The sequence below is a fragment of the Amphiprion ocellaris genome, chromosome 13, assembly GCF_022539595.1.
Source record: "Amphiprion ocellaris isolate individual 3 ecotype Okinawa chromosome 13, ASM2253959v1, whole genome shotgun sequence".
Lineage (NCBI taxonomy): Eukaryota > Metazoa > Chordata > Actinopteri > Pomacentridae > Amphiprion > Amphiprion ocellaris.
The window spans coordinates 4,583,510-4,607,850 of NC_072778.1; the positions used below are offsets into that span (position 1 = coordinate 4,583,510).

The following is a 24,341-nucleotide window of genomic DNA, read 5'->3' on the forward strand; positions in this document are numbered from 1 at the left end:
CAGATAAGCCAGATAGCTTGGTGTCCTTTATCCTGAAAATATGCCAAAAAAAAGAAGAATACTGGGTAGGGGGTGGGATTGGAGATGGATGGATGGATGGATGGATGGATGGATGGATGGATGACTATGTATATCATCTTTTACATTTCTTTCCCATTGAAAAAAATATATAAATTATGTGAATTTTGCTGCAGTTTGAATCAAACAGGCAAACTCCCTTACATGTAGACAGTATGATTTACACACTGGGGCATCATTTGTACAATAAAATAAAAAAATAAAATTGCATCTCCTGTAATTTAAATATTGCGCCGCTCTAATGCTGACATCTGCATTGAAAATGTATGTGGCAGTGTACTGTGTAGACTGTATAGACTTTGAAAACTACTCTTTCTCTGCAGATTGTTGGTGGTATTTAAGGTGCTCTCAAAATTAACTGCTTCTGAACTGCAATCTATCATGTGAGCAGTTAGTCAGAAGCATAATGAGCAAATGATTACCTGATTTTTTTTTCAAAATTACCTACAGAGCAGCACCCATGTCAGTGATGTTTATTAAAAAGAGTGAATTCTCTTTTTGCACTGCACCACTCTGATAGACCCTCACTGACTGACACCAGACCATTGAAACCAGCTGTACAGCTCTTTTTGTTCACCAGTGTTATGACTTCTGTTCTTGGTGTTTGTTATTCTCCATCTCAGATTCCACGGAGAGGTTGTGATCCTGACTCATGTTTGTGGTTCATCACCACAGAGCGGAGACATCTGAGCTATGGGAAACGCAAGTGAGTGAAATACCATGCTGGTATTATGTCATAACCAACAATACCAAACCACAATATATGTAAGCGCCTCGGGGAGTGTTGGGAGCACAGTTTCTAGCAGGTACAATGTTGCTGAACTCCAGCGAGACAAGATCTAAAGTAGAAATGAAAACATTTAATTTTGCTTTGCTTTCTTTAAACTCATAGCTATCAGTTTCAGTAGGGCTGACACCAGACAGCTAGAAGTTAAGAAGCCCCTTGGTTAAGAGGTGGATTGTCTTCAGGAACCTAAAAGAGAAGTCCAGCTGCTTTTTACAGAAGCTCCTAGGATTACCATAACCTGGATGAGTGAGAATCTACACAAACAGCCAGCAGCTATCTTTTAAATGACACAGTAACACACCATAGAAATTGAAAAAAAAAAAAAAAACCAAGAAGTGACAATAATACACACCTCTAACGTTCTTTCAAGCTTTGTGTCTTGGTTTTGTTTACCCTTAGATGCATAAGTGGGTCAAAAATGACCCAGTGAGGTCATTTTCTTGAAATATCTTTGTAATCAAAAGCTTTTTTATTTCATTTTCCAGCTATTCCTCAAAAAGCTCATTACATTTAAATTTGCCTTTTATACTTTTAAAGAAATTGTAATATTTTGCAGTACTATCCCAGCCTCTTTATCACTGAGAATATCAGACAAGAGGTGATACAGTGCACAAACTTGGAGGGACAGAGAGCAGCAACAGCGAGAGGAAAAGAATAGAAAAATGGCAACAAAATGGATGTTGACATTCTTCTATTGCTGTTCTGTTTAATATTCATCTTTTTTCAACTATCAAAATGTTCAAAATCTGTTATAAAGTAAAAACTAAAATATTTCAAACATGAAATCATTCTTGTGTGAACAAAAATATAATACAAACAATAATACAAGTTATTATTCTTAACCAAAATGACAAAAATGGCATAAAAACACATTGATTCTTATACAGGTCATTTATGACCCACTCATGGAAGAATGTAGGATCCAGTCACTCGTGAATCTAAGGGTAAATCTTGAACTACTATTGTGTTATTAATTCATTAAAACAGAAAAGTAAGGCCATTGCAACGACGACTGCTTCATGAAAGTAATATGTTCAAATGAAAACAGACAGTTAACAACAGTATCAAACACTTCTAAACGTGTGCAGCCAATCCTGTATCCTAATCCATAATCAGTTTGTCCTCTGTGTGGTCCATGCATGCAGTGGTATGTTGAGTATAAGCCACTTCTTTGTGTCACTGGGCACCAGGGGAGCTGGATCGTGTTACAAGGGTGGTCTGAGAAGTTTCTATGATCAACTACTTTTTTTTCATTCATAATGCTTAAAAGCATTCATTACTGTATCTTACATTACTGACATTTATATGGAACTATGAACTGAGTTTGTTGGTCTAAATTAGACTCTTTGTTGAAGTGTCACTTTAATGAGTCCAAATTCTGTTTTCTTAGTATAATATCAGGAAAAAAAACTCAACAGAAGGAGCTGACAAACCAGCTTTTCTATCAAAGTGTCATAGTATGAAATGGGGAAGTCTTATTTTTGCATGTTGTTTATAATCCTCTAGCTCGTGTAAGAACAATTCCAGTTTGATCTGCCTTCTTCAGTTGAAAATATCATCTACATCACATGAAAGCTTCATTAGCTGCCTCACATGAAAGCTTGCTGACCCTGTATGTTTACAAATGGCTCGGTCATGAAATATAAAAGCACTAATTTGCATTTAAACTCTTTTTATTGAATTTTGATCATTTCTCCTTTTCCAGTTTTCACACTGCTGCACTGTGTTTGGAGCCGCTCACTTAGGTTTGATTAATTGTGTGTATTTATGCCTCGTAGAAGTGTGAAAGTAAAATTAAATCCATGTCAAAAAAATGTATCAGCAGCATATGGCTTGTGAACTAAATTTTCCAATTCAATATCCCACATGCTTGATTCATTCCCGTGGCTCAGCACAGGAGAAGTTGGTGTTAATGGTGCCTTGTGGTGAGACAAAGAAAAGAATCCCAGATAGTGTCATTAAACACTGCAAGGTATCGTAATCCCGCTGTTGTAATTGGATGCAGGCTTATGTTCACACATGACCATTTAAAACCATCCTGGTAATCCCTTTTCTTTTCTCAGACATCTGCAGTTGAGTTGGTTAGCAGGACAGCGGGATTACACACTTTGCTGGAGACAATACAAGGACTTCAACAGGTAGAACCATCTGCTTGTTATTGAAATCTGTTAGATCTGTGGGACACTAATGAAGGGCGGACAGAATTGTTCTCATACCTTCTTTTGGTGATTTTCTGTGTGAAGTATCATAGATGTTCGGAGACTAGAACAGTGCCAGAAGCGGTGAATGTCCACAGGAAAGGGCAAAATTATCCTAGGCTTTTCCTGAAGTGGTGACACCCAATTTATAGTACAAATAATTAAAGACAACTTTGAGCCAGGAAATACATTTTGTCTTATCAATGATATATAGTGTCCCACAAGTTTCATGCTATGTACTAATATGGCTTCCTTCTGTGGGAAAGGGTCCACTTGTATTGACGAACCTACAGAGTCGCGTCTCCATTGATCTTCTTTAGCATCTTTTAGCTGCTTGTTTAGGTTTTACAGCTCATTAACTTTATGATTCCGTCTCAGACCTCACACCAACCCCGTTTTCCTTCACATTTGGCTGTCTTAGAAAGTGCTCTATTTGCACAGCACTGAACTACAAAAGACAAAATTAAATAGTGAAGAAAACGCAATCTTTAGTGGTTAAGGAGTCAGATACTGAGATGAGAGAATATTGGAAAGGAATCAGTGTTTTGCTTGTTGTGACCATGAACAATTAATCTCGCTTTAAGTGTAAAAAGGAGGGCTTTGAGAGTGGATCGATGCAGGCTAAATGTCTTTCTAAGTAAGTTCATGTGTTTTGCATACACCCATGAGTCTTTCTCCCATATTAGTTTGAAAGTGCCAACCAGTCAGCCCCGAGCATCAGTTTTAAACTCGTCTTCGTCCACAGCAGCCATGGTGGACGCAGCAGCAGCAGAACAGTTCCTGGATGCCAACCCGCAGTTCGCCAAGCAGTACTACGATCAAAACTTTCGGCCTAAGGTCATCTCAGACCTGCTGGACAACAACCGTAAGGCGGCGTTGGACATCAGCAAGTACCACGACATGACGATGGTGGACGAGAGCGAGATCCTGTTCGACCTGGTGCGGGACATCCAGGACAACCTGAACATGGAGAAGTCTGTCTTCAACCTCATGAGGCATCTCAGCTTCATGATGAGGGCCGATCGCATGAGTCTCTTCATGTATCGGCAGAGGAACGGCGTGGCTGAGCTGGCTACCAGGTGGATTTTTTTTTCTTTTAAAGTTTCAAATGTAGCCTTTTCTGACAAAGGGAGTGCAATAGCTGAAGCAGGGTTTGTTATGAGGAAACAAAAACTGACAGAACATTGTTATTCTCTGTTGTGTAGAAAACATATGCCTGAATTGGGAACTTGCAAGAGTTTATTTTGATGTCTTGATCCATTCACCTGCAAGCCATCACATCCTTACAGTCTATCTTCTTTTTAAATGTCTTTTTGCATTTCCTCCACCTACTTATTACTTGACAAGTAAAACTTTCTGACACTTAGCCAACACTTAGGGGAACTTTGCTTATATTTTCAGACAATGAACGAACACTGTTCACACATTTCCATGCCCTCACTCTACCCTTAGGAGTCCACTGTTTGCAGCTCCAGTGATGCTTTTATGTGTAGTCAGCTTGCTCAGGGGCACCATTGTCTCTCTTTAGTGAGTTTTATCCAAAAGGCAACACTTTTTTTGAATTATAAATGTACAAATTGTCACTCAAGACAATCTGTTTCACTTGCAGACTGAATTACAGTTTTGTTATCTTTTCCTCCAGGTTATTTAATGTCAACAAAGATTCAGTATTTGATGAATGCCTGGTGGCACCTGACAGTGAAATCGTGTACCCGCTGGACATGGGCATCGTGGGCCACGTGGCCACCAGCAAGAAGATGGTCAACATTCCTGATGTGTCGCAGGTATGCCGAGCTGCTGTTTGTGTGTGTTTTGAGATTCAAAAGTAGATTAAGGCCACAGTAGCAGACGTGTCACCCTGATCTGCCCTTTGACTATCATCAAAAGACAGACAATGCCGCAAACTAACACATCTACAAAAACAACAAACACGGTACATTTAAAAAAAAAAAAAAAAGGATAAAATCTTCTCTCAAATATTATCATTTTAACGACATATATGATTTTATTTAGTGTAATTTACATGCATGCATCTATTTTATCTGGCCAGCCCATTTAAAAATATATCTCTGGGAATCTTGTTATTATATTTTTAGAAAAACAACAAAGAAAGTACTTTAAAAAAATTGGATAAAATACTATCATTTTAAGGATGTACATGTCTGTTTATCTGGTGTTATTTACATGCAGATAAAATATATCTGTGGTAATCTTGTAATGATTAAGTTAAGCAGAGGAAATACAAATGTGTTGAATCTTTAAAAAGAAAAGAAAGCAAATGCTGCTTTAATTTCTGCTGTTAGGATAGAAAGCCTTCCTACTGTTGCTCTGTGTCTGTTTAACCACCAGAGGGCGGCGTGACTCCACAGTGTCCCCATCACTAATTCCCTCTCACCAAAGCCAGCTCAATCCCATTACAGCCAATACCTTTGACATTTGAAAATAGCTGGCAAGCTTATTCCCATGTAACCATCATGCTACTGCAGGTCCACTACCTTCGCTTCCACCCACATTCCCCCTCCTGCCTGTACCTGCGCTAACTGTTATTGTGACATTTACACTTAATAAGGCAGCAGCCCACTCCATATAACTGATGGATTACAAGCACTCCTCGGTATCAGTTCAATCACATCCTTTTCATGGGAGATTAGAAAGCTCAGCTGCTGATGCACGAACAAAGCAGACCCGGGCTGATTGTTCCTATTTGTTTTTTTTATCTGGCGGTTCTGCTGCCAGGGACCGGCCTGTTGTGCCTTCATCGTGAGCCACCGTCGAGCAAACACTGTGCCATTCGAAACCTCCGTCCGTCATGCCGCAGCCTTGCGCAGATACATGAAAGCATGATGGGAGATGTGGCAACTGGAACGATCAAAGCCTCCAAGCCTTAGTTTCCCCGAGTGGCAGCGAAGGAACAGCTAGTGTTTCCATATAATTGGCTTGCATTATGATGCTAATGCACAGAGGAAGGCCTTATAGTGTTGCAGAGACTGGGAATTACTGTCTCTCTGCGTGCTATTTCCATCACAATCCAATCTAGTGCAGGCCGGTTAAGGAGTTAAGATTCTCGTACAGTAGGTAGAAGATGAGGATCGTGTCATGACCAGCAGCTGGCCTCAGTTCTCCCGCTATCTTTTTTCTCTATCAAAGTGAATTTAATGATTGCATGATTTGCAGAGTTGGACAGTTATTTGAGGTGTGGTTACTTGAGAAGTGTGTGTGAGAAAGGTGGAGAAGCTGCACATGAAGCGGGTTAATCTGTCCTGAATTAGAGCGATCCCAGATTACTCCCAGAGGTCACACAGGCCCCGAGCTGTTTTTACAGACTCAGCACTATAACACACCTTTAATCTATTCTGTTGCACTTTATTGTTTTCAGTGTTGTTTCTTGGAGCAGAAACAGCCTGAAATCCACTCCAGCACAAGAAGTGAAATTAGCTAAGGAAGAAATTTTTTTTTAAATTATTATTATTATGATTAAAGTGTGCATCCAGAATTTGCACTGAAGCAAAAACTGCAGAGTTTCTGTTTTGGAATACGAGCAAAAGCCACCCAGAGGAGTTAATAAAGCTGAACTACATCAGTTTAAAAGTAACTGTTTATGTTTGTTTTTATATCAAAATATAACTTGCCCTCTGATTATGCTTCGTCAGGATAAAGTTTCTGAGCTGAGACAAAAGTTCAACTGAGCATCACAAATCAGATAAGGACCTCTCTGGGCTTTAAGGGGTCAAAGGTCCCCCAATAACATGCTGTCAAACTGCCCAGATCTTTGGAATAGGTTTATTTGTAAGCTGTGTCAGGCTGCAGTTGGAGCAGCTGTTGTACGGTGCTGATCCAGGATCAGCCTGGTCTCCCTCATAATGATTTTCTCTTTCCTTTCCCACACTAGCACCACAACTCAAGCTATGCAGAGCACCCATAAACAACTTTACACATAATTATGCAATTAATGTCACTGCAGTTTAGTTTGAGGTGAAAGCTGAGAACGAATAAAATTTCATTACTGATATTTAAACAGATGCACAAACTAAGAACTAAAGGGCAACCAGAATAATGCCAAGTCTGTGTTTTATAGAAACATGTCATACACAAGGTTATTAGGCCAAGAAAAGCTCTCTTTTTGCACATCTTTGATATGCATCTGCAGCTCGGTAGATGAAGACGGCTGCTGTTCAGTTCTCTTTGCTTTTTATGTGACAGCAGCAGTGTTAAGATCTCTGAGGATGGAGGATGAAAGTTGATACAGAGTTTTCTCCTGTGTGTGAAAGTTAAGTTCCCTTAAGAAGCAAATAAAAGTGTGGAGAAGTCATAATCTAGCAGCTTTTGCTTTTATCCAATGTGCAATCTATGTAAACATACACAGTAAGCCGTGTTCATTTTGCAAGCTCCCGCTTACCAACCTAGGAGCTAATATTCAACCCAAAACTGAGACCTTGTCACATGCAGATCTGGTCTCTGGGCAGATTTCTGTTCCTTCTTGGTGGTTAATGAGCTGCTCTAAGTGTGTTGCACCCCTGAAGGAGCACAATTGATGACCCCTGCTGTACAGGAGGAGAGGTGGGTGGAGAGCAGCAGAAAGAGCGTTCAGTTCATGGATAATGGAGAGCCTTCGCTTGCAGCATTTATAGATGAGAGCAGTGTGATCGTCAGAGCTGAGTCTGGAAGTTCTGTAGAGGGCATAGGTAAAGACCTGCCAGTTACATTCAATTGTACGTTTATTCTCTTTTCTTCTTCTTTTTCTTCCCAGAGCGCTCATTTTAGTAACTTTGTTGATGAGCTGACCGAGTACGAGACCAAGAACGTTCTCGCCATCCCCATCATGAACGGTAAAGACATGGTGGCTGTCATGATGGCTGTCAACAAGTTGGATGGACCGAGCTTCACTGCCAAGGATGAGGAGGTAACACGTGACACCATGTGTCCCTCTGCACAGACCATCAGTGATTAAGTCATTAAGACATTTTCAACTTTATAGAGCACCAGTTTTAGAGAAACATGACACAGGTTTAAGGGAGAAAAGTCCTTTCCAAGCATTCAGGTATTTTCTCTTTATTTACTCATTTCTTTATTCAGGCTCTTGCTCTCTACCAGATGTACATGTAGCTTCTGTTGTCGGTCTCATGCCTTTGCTATTGATCAGAAATATTTTCGGTTTCTATCAGTGGTATTTTGAGTGCTTGAGTCTCAAGACCCTACTTTCAATGTAACTAATAACATGTAATATCTTCTAACTGTGTAGAGCAGGAGTGTCAAAGTCATGCTAGTTCATGGACCACATTCAGCCCAATTTGATCTCAAGTGGACCGCACTAGTAAAATCACAGCATAATAACCTATAAATAATGATAACTTTAAATTTTTTCCTTTGTTTTTGTGCAAAAAAGTACAATTCTGAAAATGTTCACATTTAATGAGCTATGTTTTTAACATAAGATAAGATAAGAAAGCTTTATTGTCATTATACACGTGTACAATAAAATTCCAGACGACTTTCACCCTTTTAAACATACAAGATAAAGAAGTTAAGAAAATAAAATAAGAATAAATCATAACTGAACCGTGGAGTAAAAGATGTAAATAAAAATTGCTACAAAAAATTAAAATTATATTTTTTTTAAAGTTCAGTTTCAACAATATTATGCCTCAGTTGATCATTTACACATTACAACTTACAGATCAGTGTGCCCACATTACACAAAACATTTAGTCACAGGTATCTGGAACTCAACAATACAGTATTTTACTTTGTGATCAAACAACTTGTCTAGATCTAGAAATTATTTAAAACTTACAGTTTTGCAAATTTACAGTTAATGTCCTCTGTAATTTTTTACACTTTGTAAAGTCATCCAATGGAGCAGATTGGATCCTGTGATGGGCCGGTTTTGGCCCGTGGGATGTGTGTGTTTGACACCCCTGGTATAGAGTCCCTGGCTTAATCCAAATGTAATGGCAGCATACAGAGAATGCACTGGTTGCTGTTTCCACAAAGTTGTTCAATTATTGATAAATTTAACCTGCATTTGGATCCAAGTGTGAGCAGGAATACAACCACTGATTCACAGAAAAGTGCTGATTACCTGAATTTCTGGGGAATCGACCCGGGAGCTTCATAGATCTGCACATTCTAAAGGAACTGTGAAGAGTTACATCTAAGACATTTCAAACTAGGAGGGGGAAAAACTTCTGAATATGTAAATTTACATGTACAGAAGAATGAGTGTTTAGGAGTTAAAGCAATGAAATAGGATGAACTTTACCAAACTAAAGATGAGTCATCGAGGCACTGGGATGTCAGACCTGGTTGCTTCCCCCAACCCAAACTGGAAACTAAGCCTCAAGCTGCAAAAATCACCAATCCTGGCGATCAAAGGGAGTAAGAGCTGCAGGATGCTTACATCCCAGTTGGTGCTGGCAAAGCTCAGGATGGAGTAGAAGAGAGATGATGATCCAACCACCTCTATATGGTTTTTTACCTCAGTCAAACCAGAGATGGAAACACATAAACACTGGTCATCACGAGTTGGATGGAGCACATTACGTCTAATCGTGTCCCTGTAATGCCACATACTGACCAAATTCAGCAATTTCCAACTTGACAGTCAGGTTGGTAATAGGCTGTATTGTTAGGTTTATTATAAACCAAACAATCCTTCCTCAAGTAAACTAAAATGTGTTGCTTAATTCTAAAGTAATAAACAGACAACACTACACTTGATCTTCTTGTTAGGGGCCTCCATGGTCCACTTCCTAAACAATGCAGAGCGCATCTTTTATGTCTAACTGAAGCTACAGTTGATGTGGTTAAACCCTTAGATTTAGCATTTTCAAAGTATAAAACCTTTAGCAGTGAGTGTTGTGTCTGTGTCTGAGGCTTCCTGCTGCTCTGCCCCGCAGTAGCAGCTGCTGTAGAAGTCACTTAAACTCAGCTGATATATTGCTACACAAATCTAAAGCCTCCCAAATCACAACTAACAAGATTAATCCTTTAATGTAACTGAAAGCTGAAAGGGGAACATTTTTCATCCAAGAAAGGCCTGTTAGAGAACAGTCGAGGAGAGAGAGAGAGATTTCCAGCGGGTGCCAAGAGCTTGGCCACTGTAATGAAACGATCACAAGGAAGGGATAAACGGAAAATAACTGCCAGTTCCTTCCTGACAAAACAATGGAAACATTATGTAAAGGTGTTTTCACAGGTGGTCTATGTCAGTTGTAAACAATTACAACGTACAGTTACTACACTATAGTACTTTCAGGGCTTCTTTTGAATTCTGCTGGCGTTGGCTATTCTCACCTACTGCCAACGACCATCTCAAGAGTTGTTGACCTGCGCTGTATCTTCCTGTTGGTGTTCATTCTCATGCCAAATTTTTGTTTGTAGTGATGTTTTATTCGACCAGTAATCTTTTTCTGGATGGAAATGACCTAAACAAGTTACAAAAGATGAGCAGACATTGTGTTACAGAATAAATCTGACCCATTTCAATGTTTTGTTTTGTTATTCACTGAAGTGCATGCCCAAAATTATTCATAAAATTTCATGAAACTGCTACAAACTCTTGATAAAATGCAGTTTCTATTCCATTTCAAATGATCCTGGTAGTTGTCATTGTGTTTGACAGCCTTCTAAATCACTCTGAATCTCATAGAGCTAATTCATAGCTCTCTATGGAGTCCACTGCAACTCATGGTTCAAACCAAACAGCTCAGTGAACTTTCTATTAAGGCGCATTACTGAGGGAGAGTCGCGCATTCTAGCTCCTGAGATACGGGATAAGACTGTAAAGTCACATCCAAGGGTTTTCAAGTTTCAGTGGCCACAGGGTAAAGCATCATCAAAGTACAAGGCATTTCACACTGTGGAAAAACTTCAAAGGTTGAGGTAAGAGGCCAAAAGTAATCCCGTCGCTGGTAATTACGGCAGTGCAAGAGGCTAGGAAGAACCCAAGGATCACCACCAAGACCTTCCTGATGAATGTGGGTAGTTCTGATAGCAACATCTGAAACAAACGCTCCAGGGAGGACCTAACTTCTCCAAGCTCACAGAGACAAAGAAAAAACGCATCAGTTCAGTGGTTGGATGAGATGAAAATGAAGTTTTTGGACACAGTGAATAAAGAAATGAGAACTATTGAACCCAAAGAACACCATCCCTGTGGTTCGGCATGGGGATGGGAATGTAATACTCCTGGGATGTTTTTAGTTGATGAACCAGGCAATGTTATCAGAGCTACAGCATAATGGAAAAAGAGGTAAATATCAAGCAGTCAGCAGAAGAGCTTGGACAGCACTGGCCCTTCTGACAAGACAATCTGAAACATGCAACCAAAGTGGTGATGGTGAACAGAAAACAATATAAACACGTTGGACAGGCCCAGTCTTCCAGAAGGTCACTGATTACTGAGAAAGAGCATGAATATTTTTGGATATGGCGTTTTCCGTAAAAAAAAAATTCTCCCCAAAAAACAAAGAAATAGTTAAAATTCACCATTAACATCTCATAACACAATGCTTTACTTTTCCTTATTTACTTGTTTACGTCATTATCAGCCAGAAGAAACCTTTTGCTCAGATTAAAATTAACGATCAGTCATGTGGCATGGGAATGAATATTAATGGTCTTAACTGTATATGTTGCTGCAAGAACAATTCCAATCTGTAAATATTTAAAAGAAAATCACTGTACTCCTCAAAACCGATCCGTTTGAGGTACAACGGTATAAATTTGACTTGACCTTAATTGTTTGATTAAAAAATTAAGATAGTTGCCCTTTCAGACTTGATACTAATAAACAAAACTGATGGCACCAAAATAAATGCAAAATCACTATTAAATATATATAAAGCAGTTTAATGTGTTTTCTGTCTTCTTCCAGACCCTGAACAAATATTTGAACTTTGCTAACCTGATCCTGAGAGTTTTCCACCTGAGCTACCTGCACAACTGTGAGACCAGGAGGGGGCAGGTAAAGATGGACAGGAAGTAGCTCCTCGTGTTTTTAGTTTCTCTTTTGACTGCATTCATTTTTAGATTTAGTTTGAATACTTAGTGAGATATCTTTTTGCTTGCAGAACTTCTCAGACCTGACTATGTTTTTATCTTGCATGTGATTTATGCTTTCACAGTGATTTTGAACAAAATTTTGCATTGCTAACGGCATGAATATGTGGTAGAGAGACACACAAAAGTAACACTAAGAGAAAGAAACATCAGACCCTTTCTACCTCAGTTCACTCAGAGACTGGAAGCACAAACTGTAACAAAAACATGTCAGAAACAATTAAGGGAAGCAACAACGGGAAAGGAGTGGGAATGCTCAGCTCAGCTTGTGGGATTACGGGTTTGATGGAGCCTGAAAGTATTCATTTCTGTTCTTGTGTTCTATTGCCCAGGTGCTGCTATGGTCGGCCAGCAAGGTGTTTGAGGAGCTGACGGACATAGAGAGGCAGTTCCACAAGGCCTTGTACACAGTCAGAGCTTTCCTCAACTGCGACCGTTACTCTGTGGGTCTCTTGGACATGACTAAAACCAAGGTGGGCTACCGTGAATTCACACCCAGACTTAAAGATGAGCTGGAAACCAAATAGGACCATTTGTAAAGAAATCAGCAAACAGCACTGCTTGAAGAGTCCTATCATGTGTACACTACTGTTCAAAAGTTTGAGATTACTTAGAAATGTCCTTATTTTTTTTAAATAAAAGCATTTTTTTTCAATGAAGATAACATTAAATTAATCAGAAATACAGGCTAGACATTGTCAATGTGGTAAATAAGTATTCTAACAGGAAAAAGGGTGATTTTTAATGGAATATCTAAATAGAGATACAGAGGCCCATTTCCAGCAACCATCACTCCTGTGTTCTAATGCTACATTGTGTCAGCTAATTGTGTTGTCGTCAATGTCTTGACTATATTTTCGATTCATTTTGCAATGCATTTGACAAATAAAAGTGTGAATTTTCATGGAAAACATGAAACTGTCTGGGCAACCCCAAACTTTTGAATGGTAATGTATATTGTTAGGTTCCCAAGTTGTTTGCCAGTATCTTTTCAAAATCAGCTTTCAGTTTATTCTAATTTTGAGGTTCAGGAATCAGATCACCTCAGCAAAGCTTGATTAGTGGTTTATTCTAAGACAGCAGCAACAACCCTAAACGTTAGATATACAATGAGCCCCAAAGAAACTGCTGCAACAAGGGACAACTGCATATAACAATATGCATGTACAAACTTTAAGCCGAAAGCATTCATTGCTTTTTATTTTATATACAATGTTTTGGGATTTTTTTTACTATCTCGTCTGCATACTGATGTGATCCATTTCAGTTTTTTCTCCTTAATCTTTTGGGAAGAGATATTTTCAGGCTTCCTTTGGGCTTTCTTCGTCTAATCAGCTTGATTTCTCATTCTCCGAGTGGATAAAAGAACACCTAAAACCACCTTCTGATCACTATCCTCGTATCCTCGTGCATTTGTGAGAACCAACACATTGTTATAAATACTACTTATTGGCTGAGGCTGTCACCTAATTACAAGCAGCTGCCAGTTGATTCCTAACACCTGCTATCTGAGAACAAACACATGTCTGCCTGCACAGATGGCTTGTCTGGTAACAATACTGGATTTCATAAATAAAGCACTTAAGAACAAACAAAACTAGTAGCTCTGCTTTGAGCTTGTGTTTCGGAAACTGCACTTTCTGGAGACCTAACAAAAATACGACATACTCCTAAGAGGTTTAGCATTTTCATACAGAGTGATGATGTTAGATGTAATCCTCAGTACACAGGAAGTGCATCTAAATAATGAAACTCTAAATCTTACAGTTTCTCTTTTTTCTGTGTTATTTCTGTAGGAGTTCTTTGACTTGTGGCCCGTTCTGATGGGAGAAGTTCCACCTTATGATGGACCCAAAACTCCTGATGGCAGGGTGAGGAAATATTGACCACTGCTACTACAGATACGGTTCCTGCTAAATCTGAAAGAATGGTCCCCAGCAGTAATGGCACATTTTCTGTAGTGTCACCACCAGGTTAAATGTCCCTTTGAGTATCACGAATCCACAAGACTGTGAAATGTGCCATGAATATTACTGGTCCTCATCTTTTTTAGAAGGGGGCAACTCTCTGACCTTTCTTCTTCTATCACCGTCAGGTTAATGAAAAGCTAGTGGACAGATTTCCATGACACCTGCTGAGTACAGTCATGCTCTCGAGGCTGTTAAACTCCTGCTTTCACTGAGTAATCATGTTCCTTCAGTGCCCCCCTCAAGACAATCTTGACATGTTCAGCCTTCAGCTTGACTCCATGCAAGGCTCGAAGAACAGCTAAATCATCAGTAACATTGTTTCTGCACTGTGGGAAGCAGTAGGCATTGCAGTTTTATCAGCAGGCGGAGTTTTCACTGTATTCCACAACCGAGCAAATGTGAAGCTTGAGATGAGATTTAATTTTTTTGTCTATGTAATTTAGAATTTCAGTGCATTTTTTGAAGGTGAACTTGGAAAGTAGGGTAAATAGCTATTGTCAGGAACCTGCATTGTTATGCTGTATAACCTGATACTGTGTAAGTACTTTTTGTTGGCAGCTTTTAAGAACCAGTCATTTTTACAAGACACAGTTTCTCTAATTTGTATGTTTTGTGTCTTCTTAAGGAAATTATCTTCTACAAAGTGATTGACTACATCCTCCACGGCAAAGAGGATATTAAAGTCATACCGTAAGTCACAACAGATAGAGATCCAGTTCAAAGGTTCCCTTCTGACCACCACTGGCACTTGCCTACAAAACTACAATGAAAACAGCTCCTTCTTACCTGAACTCTCTTATTCAGGTCTACACTCCCTCCCGCTCACAATGCTCAGCCGACGAACAGCAGGGCTGGTCGATAGCTAGACTTTGGAACAAGTTACCAAACTCAGTTTGATCTGCAGAGTCCCTTTTAGTCTTTAAGAAAAGACCGAAGGCTCTAGACTGAACACCTTTGCACTTGACAGACTGCAAAAAGCAAAAAAAACCCAATAATAATAATGATAATAATAAAATACATATTACCTTCTGCACTATCTGTAGGCACCACGGTCCTATTATCACACTTGAACTTGTTTTACAGCTCTTATCCAGGTTGTTTTCTACTGACAAGATCCTTGCTTGTGTTGTATCTACATCACATGTACATCGCTTTGGATAAAAATGTCTGTTAAATGGAATTGTACAATTGTCATGCTACAGTTGCCGCCATTGGTGCCACTAAAGTCAGACGCACTACAGGAGTTTCTGGCTGATTTACCCATCTCACCATCCTGACACTTAGAGAAGAAATCTCATCTGGGATCTTGTCCTGAACCGATGTTTGGCTTAGATTTTTAGGAAAAGCAAAGAGTTTACAGATCCAGCTGATCTGGGTGATCTGCTCGCTCTGGCATGACGATCTTGGTGAAAATGCACCTAGTGTGTAATGCACCTTAAGACATGATGCAACCTGTTTTCAAAATCCGTTTTTCTGGATTTTAAATCTCCTGTTGTGTAATACGGGCTTTATACAGAGAGACAAAAATGTGTTGAGAAATAACCAACAACAGCAGGTAAGAATAATTCCTACAAGAAAGTAGACAAGGATGTAAACAAAGCAGGTTTCATAAATTGAAGGAAAAGGTGACTTTTAAAATGTTTTATGAGGAAGGAGATGCATTCAACATGCTCTGTAACTGTCACTCATAAATAACTTGTGTTTCAGTGAGTAACATTGCATGTAATTGAAACTTTATCAAGAATTCAGCACATCTGACATGTTTGGGGAGTGGTAAATATGGTAACACAGCACACATGTAGGAAGAGAGAAAAATACTAAGCCAAGCATGAGCTACATTTTACCTAACAAAAGGGTAAAAAAAATCTCAAGGTCCAAGAAAAATCTTGCAGCGTTATTTATATATTTTAATTTCAGCAAGTACAACACTGATATTCTGATGTTCGGTTTTCTTTTCCCTTATCCAACATTGCTGCTCTTGTAAACATTTATTACCATTGTCTAAACATTTCACTGCAGAACAATCTCACCGATGTAAATTGAAAGTTTTCCATTCATTTTTTGATTTTAATGATTTTTTTTAAGGATTTCTTTTACCCTGACCTGACAGGTTCAAATTTATATTGACAACAGGGATTTTAAATGATTTTCTTAACTGATAGTCAGCAGTCAATAGTAGGTTAATTATTAGCATAAATGAAGTACAGCTTATGTTATTTTGAATGCTTTTTCTTTTCACCACAGACACTTGACTTTAACGGCCAAAATAGTTTAATTTTATCAGCTACTCAGCAATAGGAACCCTGTCCTTCAAGATTGTGGCTAGTCTCAAGAATGTGGGCACTGGCCTTGAAGCTATTAATCCTCTCACAAGTCTTTGTCATGGTGGCCCATTGCTAGCTAAACCCCCACAATACTCCCCATTTGCTGAGATGAAATGCCCATAATCCTAATGACCCAGTCGCTACAGTATTACACACTAAGAAGCTCCACCCGGTGGAACAGCCAGGTACTACAGCTAATCTACAACATTTTCTGACATGCATGACATTCGTCTTCTGCCTTATTGGTTGACATATTTTTGATTAGGTGAATTGATAGTTGCAGTTAGTCGATTAACATGCCTAAATAACGCTAAACAAGAACGTAATCTAAACAATGTTCTGACCTTTTTTTTTTTTTTGTTAAAGATGATAATGATATGTTTGTTCTTCCTCAGGAACCCTCCGGCGGATCACTGGGCCCTGATTAGCGGTTTACCCACCTATGTAGCAGAGACCAGTCTGGTTAGTATCTGTTTATCTTCAGAACTCTCATTGTGTCCATTTACCTCTTGATTTTGAACAAATCTTAGAAGATGTTTAAGAGGCATACCATTAAAAGCACAGAAAAGCTCCCAGTTGTAAACTTATCATGTGTTGGGTATCAAATCTCACTGTCCATCTTGGACTGTGTTTTGCAACTTATACCAACCCAGCAAACTAAATATTTATTTTTGTATTTTCCTGTCCTGAAGGCATTGTTTCAGGTATGTCTTTTTTTGACATCGAAAGAGGCTCAGAGAAAACTCGCACAGAAATGTTCTGACTGCTGAGGGATTTTGTTTGTAAAAGTCATAGCAGGTTTAGGTTGCTGTTGAGTTGGTTCCTGCTTTATGTAAGTTGAAACCAGCTTGTGTAGAAAGTGTCATTGTGTCACTTTTGAGACAATAATGGCCATCAAAAGTCTGCTTTGTGAGCTCCTTTTATCCGTAGTAGCATATTTCATCATCCCTCCTCCTTTATTCTGGGGGTGTATGAGGTTTCTGTCTGCCAGAAATCTTTTCTTTGGTTACTGTGAATGTATTCAGCTCTCAGAAGCCTTAAATCAGGCCGGATGAGGGCAAGAACTGTAATCAGATTTAAACTGGAGGCACCTGGCAGTTTCATTTACATTCTTAACTTAACTTGGACAGTTTGTCAGGCCACATGGACACATGGTGACTGTTGAAGGTATTGAACATCATGTGACCTTTCTGCTTGGCCACCCTAGAGGCCAAACATGTATGAATTAATCAACAAATGAATAATGAATGAATGGTCAGTGAGCAGGTTGAATACAAACGGTGTCAGCTCTCTTCAGTGAGGGAGTGATGAACATAACTGCAGTAACAACAACGACCTGTCTGACAAGAAGGCAGACGAAGCCAGATGTTGCTTTAAAGCACCAAACACCTGGAGCGGAGATGCCAACACATGTCTGTTTAGGACATTATATATCTGTCTAGCAAATTTACAGATTTGAATCATAAACACAACCATTTCTTCTCATATGGAGATCCCCAGCAGTCACAAAACAGTCATCAAGACAGTTCCAAAGACCTGCATTTACAGTGATAATACTATTACCTCTTAAAGTCATATACATTTAAAGGAGTAGGTCATGTGTAGGTCACCTGCATTTCAGTGGAACCCATTACACAATCACTGTAGCTACACTAGAGATAACACGATACCTTAAATCAAGCTCCAGATTACAGTTAAATGTGTAAAACGTGAGTACAACACAACATTTTATGTGGCCTCTGTGGAAGTCTGTGCTGAAACTGAATCATACATGTAAAGAGTTTCTGCAGAATCTTGTATCTAAACTGACTGCTAAACTAACCTTTTTGTTAGTTGGGCTCACTAGTGGTACAATGCAGCATCTTAACAAGTGCTAAGTGTATCGTAGAGCTATAAAATTCCTGAAAAGCTAATATACACCGATCAGCCACAGCATTAAAACCACTGACAGGTGAAGTGAATAACACTAATCATATTGGTACTATCTGGTGTTCTGCTGAAAAACCTTGGATTTTGACATCTGTGTTGATGAGACTTAGACACCCAAATAAATGTTGTCCAGTACAAGCACACTCCTTCATGCAAATGGAAATCCCAATTGTCACTGGCCTACATCCGCAGGACAAAGCATCCCACCACCTCGCAAAAACATCAATGAGAAACCTCTTGAGGAACATGACAGTCGCCCAAGATGTTGATTTGAACTCCAAACTTCCTAAACCCCATTCTGATCAAGCATCAACAGAATGCAGTGGAACCAGTTTGATTCCCAAAGGCCCCACTGCACAATCCAGAGAACCCAAAGGATCCACTGCCAACGTCCTGGTCCAGGCCCCATAGGACACCCTGAGAGGTCCTCTAGTCCAGGCCCAATGGTTCAGAGCATTTTGGACCACATAAGGGGGACCAACACAGTATTAGGCAGCTGGTCATATTGTTATGCCTGATCAGTGTATGTCTTGCTTTGCTGAAGCAGATGTATGCAAACAGGTCAAAGCCATGTTTATTCTCACCTAACTGTATCACATGTTAATATTATCAGTGCACTCATGAACCACTGCAGTTTTAAACAATTTCTAACATCTGTAGCATTTTGTCCTAAAATTCATAAAAATGTTATTTTTTTTGGTATTTTAGGAAAGCTGTTGTGTGTCCAGTTTTTGTAGTATCTATTAATAATTACTTCGCAAGGTTTGGGAGAGTTATTGGGAAAGTAGGGAATCCATGTATTCAGAAGACTGTATGGAAGTATTTTGTCAGATTTAGTTTTGCAAATCTTAACGGATACTGTATGACTGGATTAGCAAGCATAAGATTTTATTATTTGATCCTTTCAGTCATGTTTATTGTTTTGTTAAAGCTCATTCTGAATGACTTACAGGAAAAAGCCAGATTATTTGTGTAATTGAATATTTTTTCAAAATCAATAAGTGTGGCTGGAATCGACCAACACTCAATTGTCCTCATTTCTCACTGACTTTAAGTGCACAACTTTTGTTTCCTCTGAGCAGGAGTCCGTGTAGAACCAGTGCCCTTTAAAAAAAATAATAAAATCTTTATTTCAAAATATCTTCATGGGAAGCTGCGGGTGGTCAGACGAGCAGAACACCATTAGGCCTTATTACACAGTTGTCAGTGTGCACACCGTTGTGGAAATGAAAAGTGCTCAGCCACACGCTGCTATGATATATAATTGTAATTTCTGCAGCCATTGTAATTAATCACAGCGCGCTTTTCCCAAACCGCTGAGCCTGCTGTCGCTCGGCTGTCGATCCCTCCTTCTCCGTCTGTCCTCCTCCTGTCCTGTCCTTTCATTGTCTTTGGCGCTTGTCATTTTTCAACTCTACATCATCTTTCCTTCCTTATATTTTCCTTTCTGCATTATGTCCAAGGTGAAAACTTCATTTCTCCACACAGCCACGTTTTTTTATAAATTGAGAGAAAGGCATGTCAGATTGACACTAATGGTTTCTGAGTCGACACATTGAGGGATATGAATGGATTCACTGTGGGGGCAATAAAACTTTGTCACCTCCTGAAGATTACATGTGAACATGTGGTCCTTCAAGCCAAAAAGCTGAAGGTGAAGGAGTTTGTCCTGAAGCTGATTTTTAGTAATTTTGGACAAGTTTTGTCATTTCAGCCATGTTTTAGGTTATTTTCTACACATTTTGCGTTATTCTGGCCACAATTTATTGTGTTTTTGGTGGATCTGAAGTCATTTTGGTCAAGTTTTGAGTCATTTTAAGTCATTTTGACAAACTTCAAGTCAGTTTGAAAAGGTTTTAAGCTGTTTTAGACAGATTTGAAATCATTTTTGGAAAAATTAATTTTGGACAAGTTTAGTCATTTTAGCCACATTTTTGGTTGTTTTAGACAGATTTTGTGTTATTCTGGCCACAATTCAAGTTGTTTTGGGCAGATTTTCAAGTTGAAACTGAGACTTCTTACTATGACCACTGTTAAGCTGTGCTTGAAGCTGTTGTCCTGTGAGCCGCCTATCACCAAGCTGTTGACTCTCAGAAATTTGTTTTTTGTCTCTGTTGTGGCTTTGGGTCTTCCAGGCCTCTCACTTTCTGAACTTCAATAAAAACCTGGAAAAATTGGGACATTCTAAAACTTTTGACCGATATCTGTACATCTCATATCTTGCTGTTTCCTGTTTACATCAAACCTTCTAACTTTACATCTCTTTAGAAACTCCCGACCACATTTACTTGTACACAATATTATACTTTTTAACGCAATCTTTTTTGGATTATTTTTTATAGTTCATTTTACCCCACATATTGAGAAGCATCTACTCTTCATATTAGTAAAAACACCTGGCTTTTTAAATTAGTTTGAATTAATTTGGGGCTTCACATGTATAATATCTTCAAATATCATCACACTCAACTTTGTTCTTGCTTCTTTCTTTTTTTAACAGATTTGTAACATCATGAATGCAGCTGAGGATGAATTCTTCCAGTTCCAGGTAAGATGGATGTACTGATTAATCAAAAAAATTCTCAATGAAGAGGAAATTGTTTTTGCTGAAATGATAAACATTGTAAAAAAACGTAGCTTAATATTAGCTTTCCGCCACAGTTGTCACAGTGTTTCTTAGTGAAATACCTGAAAAAAAAACATGATTTGGCACTAGAAGTTATTAACTCTGGCTGCTTTGCTTATAAATTCAGGACTATGCAAGTAGTTGAAAAATGTAGTAATTAGCAGCAGTAAGATAAATATTTGGAATGCAGTATGCATCGGCGAGTCTCCTCCTAAACACCATCTAATGGCTGTTGATAGGAGCGTGTGAATGTGGGAATGTTGTGCTGTGTAAACAGTGGAAAAGCCATAGTTCACTTTTGCTGTATACAGTATTTACACCTAAGCAGCATGTAGGGAACGTTTCCACAGCACTGAGTAAGACAACCTCTAATAATCTGGCGTCACAGAACTTTTTAAAGATATTTGTGATTTCTATTAATGTTTTCTATCGGGTTAATGTTTCCCTTGGGGACACAGATTGTGTTACAACATGATAACAAAGGAAGAAAGGTCTTGAGGGAACGTTCAAGAATTGTTTTCAAGATCTTATCAACGTGTCAGGTGGTAGAACGTTTTAATGTGATATATTACTATCTTATCTTATCACATTATTTTATTCTCTATTATAGATGTATTTATCCAGAAAAGAACAAAGTTGTGCTTCGGTTTCATTACTTCTTCTGCCTTAAGACTGGTTGCTGCTTGAGGCTTCTTTGAGAGCCACTTCAGCTCATTATACATAATCAGATTTTATGTAAAGCAATAGATGGCATTAGCATTTGTCAGATTACAGTATATGAGACGATATATAGAAATAATGTATGAAAAAATGAACTTGGCGGCATAAAGGCCTCTCATGTACCATAACAGACCAGCAGAGACCAATCATGTAGAGATGAATAAATGATATGTCCCACATTCTCTGCTCTCCTTAGTTTCAATTATTTTCCTGGGAGCTGTAGAGCTCCCATTGTACTTATCCTTTTTATACTTGGTTTTCTAATACGGTGGTGGCCATTGTCCTTGCTCAGGCATCGATCGTGGCTCAGTATTGCTGACAATGAAGGGAAAATACACCATTATATTCTCTCATAGAGCTGAGTCTGAAATTTAGTGGGATCCAGGACTTTTTTGTGTGTGTGATTTTACCAAATGAACTAATTTCCTCCAACCTTCCTTGTGTAAGTTTACTTTAGTCAATAGGTTCTCACATTTCCCAAAAAGAATGTCATGACCAGAGGATTACTGCAGTAAGAGGAAGCTGAGCAAGAGTTTGGGGTTGTGGGTTTGTTTCCTTTCAGTTTTGTTTAACTGCACTGTTTTCCTGTCAAGCATGAGCATTTTATTTCTAGTTCTCTCTTGAACTATGGAAGTTAATCCCTGCAAAACCTGCCCCTTTTTTCTAAGCATTTTCACTCTCTTCTGAAGTGCAGCTGTACTTCACCGAGCAGTCATTCTTAAAAGTAAGACTTTAGGAACTGCAGCCTTCAGTTCAAATTTCTAGTGCAGGAATCAGGTAAATTATTGATTATTTTCACATTTTCTATGTATGTACACTGAAAAACAAAAGAAAGTTGTTTTTATGGTAAAATTCTGGTTGCTAGAATGCTATGATAAAACATTTTCTTCATTTACAGTAAAGAATTGTATTGATACTGTTGATTTTCTGCTTAAAAAATATGCTTCATTCCATATTTTAATGTAAGAGACAAAGTTTTAACCTCTAAAAAACACGTGTTTCACTTGAAAATTTACGTGAAAAATATCTATAAAATAAAGTTAGTTTGCCCTATTATATATATTAAACGTAAATATCAAAGCACGTGTCCATTATTACCACAGAAGGACATCAATTTGACAGGTGCAAACTGTATTTTTTTTTTACATGAAATAAATGCAAAAATCACCATGTTACTTGTTATAAATGTTAGAGCATGTTTCCGTTATGAGCACAACAGTCCCTATATTTAACTGTGAAAAATTGTATTCTTTTCAAGAAATAATGCAAAAATTACAGTATTGAATGTCAACATTTTTCCATTTAAAAAACTCATTTGCATGAACGTAGCTATAAAATAAACTTTGTGTGACAAATTATAAATATTACAGCATTTTACCATTATTATTAGCACAATTAGTGTATTTAACAAGCAATATATGTGTTTTTAGCATGACATATGCAAAAAGTGTAGTTTTAGCTCTCACAAATATCAAAACACATGTCAAAAGTACATCAGTTTGACAGATACGAACTGTATTTTTCCCATGAAACAAATGCAAAAATCGCCATGTTATTTGTTCTAAATATTCTGGCATGTTTCCATTATCAGTACGTACATTTAACAATAAAAAATGTTGTTTTTTTTCTGAGAAATAAATTAATACTATACATATTACCACATTTTTCCATTAAAAATTGTACAAGAGTAGAGAAATGCATTTTTTCAAGAGAAAATTTTTTTTAAAAAAACCCAAAAACAGTTGTTTTACTTGAACACTTGCATGAAAGTGTGTCGCCAATTACAAACATTACAGCAATTTTTCATTGTCAGCACAACAGTTAGTGTGACAAATATGCAAAAATTGTGGTTGTAGCTGTCATAAATATTAAAACATGTCTGTTATTAACTCAAAAGTACATCAAGTACATCACTGCCACAAACTGTATTTTTTACTTGTTTTAAATATTGTGGCATGTTTTGGTAAACAGCACAACAATACATGTTTAACTGTAGAGAATTGTATTTTTTGAGAAATTAATGCAAAAATTACGGTAATGAATGCTATATATACATTAAAAAACTGTACAAGAGTAGGGAAATGTTTTTTCGAATGAATAAATGTTTATTTATTTATTTATTTATCTGGATTGACTTATTTACAGTGATTCAGCTTTATATAAATTGTATTCAACAAATTTTCACTGTCGTGGTTTGGCAGTTTTTCACCATTAAATTTACCGACATTGTTTTACAGTGAGGGTCACAAACATTTCTGTAATAGTGACGCTAGCATTGATGCTAAAAATTGTAAATTTGTCCCCCTGCACCCCAGATAAGGCCTGTTGTTACTGATGTTCATTAAAATAAAAGGTGCTCTGTGTGTTTGTGTTCAGACGGAGCCTCTGGACGACTCTGGCTGGACCATTAAGAACGTCCTGTCTATGCCAATCGTCAACAAGAAAGAAGAGATAGTGGGTGTGGCCACGTTCTATAATAGGAAGGATGGGAAACCCTTTGATGAAATGGATGAAACACTGATGGAGGTACATGCTTTGTCTGACTGTGTGTGTGTGAGACAGCACTGAGTCATTGGTTTATAAATACACTACAGGCCATTCAGAGCATCTGCATTATTTATCAGCAGGCCTGGAGGCTTTTTACTGATG

General features: G+C 38.3%; 1 protein-coding gene across 2 annotated transcripts in view; it reads left to right on the plus strand.

Annotated features, from left to right (window-relative positions):
* pde6a (phosphodiesterase 6A, cGMP-specific, rod, alpha) overlaps positions 1-24,341 on the plus strand; it is a 44,213-nt gene that overhangs the window by 1,337 nt on the left and 18,535 nt on the right. The window contains exons 2-13 of one of the 2 annotated variants that reach the window (XM_023287672.3): positions 702-784; positions 2,929-3,003; positions 3,812-4,142; positions 4,706-4,847; positions 7,811-7,963; positions 11,939-12,028; positions 12,456-12,596; positions 13,920-13,994; positions 14,719-14,783; positions 16,813-16,879; positions 20,847-20,894; positions 24,069-24,218. In XM_023287672.3, the coding sequence (XP_023143440.2) occupies positions 3,814-4,142; positions 4,706-4,847; positions 7,811-7,963; positions 11,939-12,028; positions 12,456-12,596; positions 13,920-13,994; positions 14,719-14,783; positions 16,813-16,879; positions 20,847-20,894; positions 24,069-24,218 (1,260 nt within the window). In that variant the 5' untranslated portion in view covers positions 702-784; positions 2,929-3,003; positions 3,812-3,813. Of the gene's footprint in view, positions 1-701; positions 785-2,928; positions 3,004-3,808; positions 4,143-4,705; positions 4,848-7,810; positions 7,964-11,938; positions 12,029-12,455; positions 12,597-13,919; positions 13,995-14,718; positions 14,784-16,812; positions 16,880-20,846; positions 20,895-24,068; positions 24,219-24,341 lie in introns of both variants that reach the window. The other variant, XM_035956092.2, reaches the window with a different exon arrangement.